General features: G+C 32.1%; 1 protein-coding gene across 3 annotated transcripts; it reads right to left on the bottom strand.

The window, feature by feature from the left end:
* On the bottom strand, positions 259 to 2,327 carry LOC105168201 (UPF0481 protein At3g47200-like). Of its 3 annotated transcripts, XM_011088178.2 has the most exons (3): positions 2,174 to 2,327; positions 758 to 1,560; positions 259 to 627 (listed from the first exon to the last, which is right to left on the bottom strand). In XM_011088178.2, the coding sequence occupies exons 2-3, from the start codon at positions 1,553 to 1,555 to the stop codon at positions 619 to 621; spliced, it is 807 nt and encodes a 268-aa protein (XP_011086480.1). In that variant the 5' UTR covers positions 1,556 to 1,560; positions 2,174 to 2,327; the 3' UTR covers positions 259 to 618. The 3 variants fall into 3 exon arrangements, with proteins under 3 accessions (XP_011086480.1, XP_011086479.1, XP_020551509.1); XM_011088177.2 differs by having other exon boundaries at positions 259 to 1,560; XM_020695850.1 differs by having other exon boundaries at positions 259 to 1,560; positions 2,087 to 2,327.

A 5,030-nucleotide genomic window follows, 5' to 3' on the forward strand; every position in this document is an offset into this window, starting at 1 on the left:
CTTGTAATGTTGTTGTTACAAAAGAATTTTCAAATGAAGTGGCTAAGTTTATAACCTGTGTAAAAACATAGCATGCTTTTATGGATAAATAGAAAATTCGTTATTCATGTGGTACATATTAAAATGATAAATACAAATCTCTAGAAAAGGAGACATACAACCTTAGAAAAGATTTTGTAAAAAATTATTATAATTGAATATCTCGTGATGAGCCGAATATGAGCATTCAATAACAAAAAAAAATAACTTGTCAGATCATTGATTCGGACCATGATTGTTTACATTACTTGTTGCCTGTAGAGAAAGACAAGACAGTTTGAGCCACAGTGAGTAGAAGGATTGCAAGTGCAGCAGAAAATGAAAAGTATGACCACGGGCTGTTGAAATAGTCTCGCCTCAACAACGCCATCGCTCTGTTCCAACGCTTCTTGTAATGGGTGTTGACTCTATCACAGATTGTGCCATAGAAAAAATTATCCCGAGTGAGAGTAACTGAAGTGAAAAGTTGGTTAAATATGTTGGCAACCTCTTCATTGTCGCCCAACCAGTTCTCTATGATCCCACACTCGGACAGGATTTCTACGTCCTTGGAAGAATTAATGAGGCAATCCATGAATCTCACATAATCTGTGACAAAATTCGGACGAGTTGTAGTTGAGGAATATTGCTCGTGAGCAATGAGGTTCCTAAACAAACACTCCTTGCTATCATCAATAATGAAATGTGGAATCAACATAATGCCATCACGGAAATCTACCTTAAAGAAATTATCGGATTCCACATTCTTAAACGCCACGTTAGCATCTGTTAGCTCTGTCGCCGGGGGTATGAATTGCCATTCTCTAGTCTTGGGAACTTCTTCTACATTAACATAAAGCTCTTCAACTGAATCAATCAAGCTGCTGTGTATCAAATCAAGTAGGTGCTTTATCTCTTGTAGACTTCTCTCTGTCTTGTTTTTAAGCCGTCCCCCAGGGTTGTTCTGGTAGAAGAGCAACAGACGGTCGATCAACATGTTATGCCGATTTGGCCCCTCAATCATGTCAAATAACCTGCACAGAATGAAGAAAGGAATCTGATTTTCAAATAATATGATGTCTGGCTGCAGGCTATTCATGATCCACCCCATTTCAAAGATAGGGTCGTCCTCATGATCTCCCTCGTGGTCTTTTCGTACTAACTCAATGATGAAGCAACTGTCTAGCACTAGCATCTTGATGAACTTGGCTGAGTTTAGGCTAACGGGCTCCGCATAACAATTGCGTGCCTCTTGTTCTAATTCTCCCATAGCTGAGATATACGCCTCGACGTTCTCTTTTTTCCGCTTAAGAAGTAAATGCAGATACCACAGTTTGTGTTCCTCCATCATTTTCAGGTGATCTTTATCACGATGATAAGGGCCAATTGCTATGATTTCTGGTTCATAAGCCTTGTTATTGACGTCACGCAAATCCTTATGTACTCTATAGATGGAACGCTGTGTTCGTGCTTCGGAGAGCTGGGAAAGCTCATGGCTTATGAGAGTGTAGGCCTCGGCACCGTTGTTGGACTGCATGTTTCCTGCAATTTGACAAGGGACTAGATATGAAATCCATTCGTTTTAGCTAAAATAGTGTAACTGGCAGCACCCATTATTCACAAGCTCTATATGTCCTGCTGCTCCCGATCACACCCCATTTTGCTCTCACTTGCAGAAACAATAACTAAAGACCGCTGCAAGAACCGTGATTAATTTATATTCACTGTGATTTTCTTTTTCTTTTGATCATGCATAGTAACAAACTATAGTAAAAAATTATATTTTTTCTAGTACTTCCTAATATGAGGGGATTGATATTCATTTTCCATAAGGGTTTTATTTCCTCTTTTATACCTCCATTTCTTACTCGAACCGAACAAGCTTCCAATAACTAAGAGAAAAATCAAGAATCTTAATTCATAGGATTAACATAGTACTGTAATTCAGTAAACTGTATACATTATAACTGAAACCACAATACGTGGCATGTGCAGAACTGAGAACTCTAACAAAATAAGAATTGCAATAACAAGAAATCAAAAAATCACAAAGCAGCAGCAACAATACCAATGCTGTACCAGTGACTGGAACCAAATCAACTTCACAAACACACACACGCAGTTGATCTCCAGAAAATTTAAGAAATATACTCACAAGAGCAGATCAGTTGTGCGAAAGGCAAGAATGATTTCCCAGTACGTGAAACCTCTATATTCTCCCTCTCGTCTCCCTATTCTTTGTTTAAGAATTGTTGAGAATTGGCGATTTTCCAACAAGCCTTAGCCTAATGGATTCCCAGAACGAATTATTTTACACATCAACAAGACCGGTAGATATAAAATTAATTATCAATCATTAAATTTGAAATCGACCCTCGGCAGCCTATTTTGAAAAGTTGAACAAAAGTACGTACTTGGTTGGGGCCAAAGAACATGTCCAGTTACGATCATAATTATTGTCATGTCGTTGGTCTGAAAACCTCTTCACATTAACGTTGTACTTGAATTTATAAAATTGTTCATACTAATACACAATGGAAGGTCATTCTTTACACATAATGCAGTATAAAATAGTGTTAAATGCAATTTATCCCTTATAATATGTGAAATGAACAAATAAACTCATGTGGAAAAGAAATTAGCAAATTACTCCTTTGTGTTTCGAAATGAAGCAAATTACCCCCTATCAATGGTTTAGAAATTTGCTTTATTTTTTAAAACATAAGGGATAATTTATTATTTTATTTTTCAGAGGGGATTTTTTGTATCACAGGAGGTAAATTATATTTTTTTTCCATATAAAATATAAAATAAATTTGTAAAACACTTGGACTGATTGGTTAGGTTTCAATATTTACAACAAAAAAAGAGAGAAATTATTTAAAATAACATGATTAATATCGTGATGTACAGTTAAATGACTTTAACATTAAATATAAGGAATAATTACAGCTCTCTCTTGACATTTATGTATAATTATACATAAATTTTCTAAAAGTTATACGTGGAACTTCTGTTTGCGTACAATAAATAGATCCATCTACAGTAAAGCCTCTATAAATTAATAAACTCTTTAAAATAATAAAATTTTTTGGTCCCGACTTGGGCCTTTGTAAAAAATCATCAAATTCGATAAGATAATAAGATAATAATTTTTCAGAAAATCCCTTAATAAATATTAGGTCCCATTAAAACTCTAAATTAATAATGCATGAATATTACAATTATAAATATTATGGTAATTTGCTAAAATATGAAGTTTGTAATGCTTTACGCATTTGATCATTCATGGATGATTTTGCGATGCCTTTTAGATGAGAAGACATGGTTGAGTGTTATGAATTATTTTATTTTCATATTGAGATTTATATAGTATATGTTTCATTCATCATGCATGAATATATTTAATTGGCTATAATAGTTATTTAAGTGCAACGAATTATTGTAAACATGTATATTTAAGTAATTCCAGTGAATTGAACATGCGTCTATGAATATAATAGTTAATTGTATACAATGAATTGATATTATACATGAATATATTTAATTAGTTACAAAGAATTGATTGATGCATGAATATAATCTATGAAACATATATGAATTCATTTATTTTCAATACATATGTAATAAATTTGCTGAATTTAAAAAGTCTATCTTTTAATTAATAAAATATTAATTTATCGATAAATTAATATCTCTCTAAGTTAATAAAATTTCATGGTCCCAATGTTATTAATTTATAGAGGTTTTACTGTATTAATAAACTTCACAAAATTTATTGACATCAACATAAAAAGTTGAATAAAAAATTTATATACTATCCTTCAATTGACTTATAAACTTATTGTAGGTATACATTTCACTCTTATAACGATAATTGGCTACAAATTGTTTATTTGACAAGTAAATATAAGTTAGAAATAAGTTAATTGGGGGTACATATAAATTTTTATTCAATTTTGGTTATTGATAACAACAAATTTAATAAGATTTAACTAACAAATGGATCTATTAATCGAACGAAAACAAAGGTTAGAAGTATTAAATATAATTTTTTCAAATTATAAGAAATTTATATGCATTTTATATTAAATCACAAGAAAGAATGTGTAATTGTTCATAAATATAACTAAATAAATAGGATAATTCCACTCCCCTCCCTTGAGGTTTGGTGTAATTATACGTAAATCCCTTATGGTTTGAAAATTTACATTTAGCACCCATGAGATTTGCTTCTATCTAACAAATAAGAACCTTTGTTGGTCAAATTTCACCGAGTTTTGTAGATACTAATAAAAAATTAAAAAAAAAATGTAAGTCCCGGATTGTTTTATTACTGAATTATTGCAAATCAAATAAATAGTTTATAATTAAATTACCCTCATGCGTTTTCACGCGGTTACGCATGTGAAGAGGTATATTTTCACTGTTATAAGGGTAGTTTAGTTCGAAAAAAATTATTTGACCTACAATATGTCAGCAATCAATCAATCGAGGGTAAACATCCATTTCATTCAGTTTTTTTGTTAATACCAGCAAATTCAATATATTATGACCAAGAGAAGGACTTATTTGTTAAATGAAAGCAATCTATAAAGATGTTAGATTAATTTTTTAAATTATAAAATGATGTGGTTGAGGTTTTTCTACTAAGGGATAAAATCGGAAAATTTACCTCAGCACAATTGCGCACCAGGTGAATTGCAATTTCCGAAAGAAGTGCGGTTTTCAAGAATATGGTGTCTCTATAAATGAATAGTCACCCCCTAAAAAATTAATATTTTGGTATTTATAGTAGAGTTGTAAATTATATGGTGTGGTGGGTTGTATGTTTAGTGTATGCCTTCTATACAATAAATTACATTTTTGCCCTTACAAGTTCATAACTTTTACTAATGTGTATCATACAGCCCCCGCACTCTCGAATGGAATATGTACACCCGGTGTAATATTTTGTTCGAGAGTAAACACTTTTCTGAATTTAGTTAACACATGGGAGTGGATGGGGTGTG

The sequence above is a fragment of the Sesamum indicum genome, linkage group LG8 (assembly GCF_000512975.1).
Source record: "Sesamum indicum cultivar Zhongzhi No. 13 linkage group LG8, S_indicum_v1.0, whole genome shotgun sequence".
In the NCBI taxonomy this organism is placed as follows: Eukaryota; Viridiplantae; Streptophyta; class Magnoliopsida; order Lamiales; family Pedaliaceae; genus Sesamum; species Sesamum indicum.

Bases quoted from the DNA above. Each gene is read 5' to 3' on its own strand.
- LOC105168201 (XM_011088177.2), bottom strand. From the start codon at position 1,555: ATGCAGTCCAACAACGGTGCCGAGGCCTACACTCTCATAAGCCATGAG.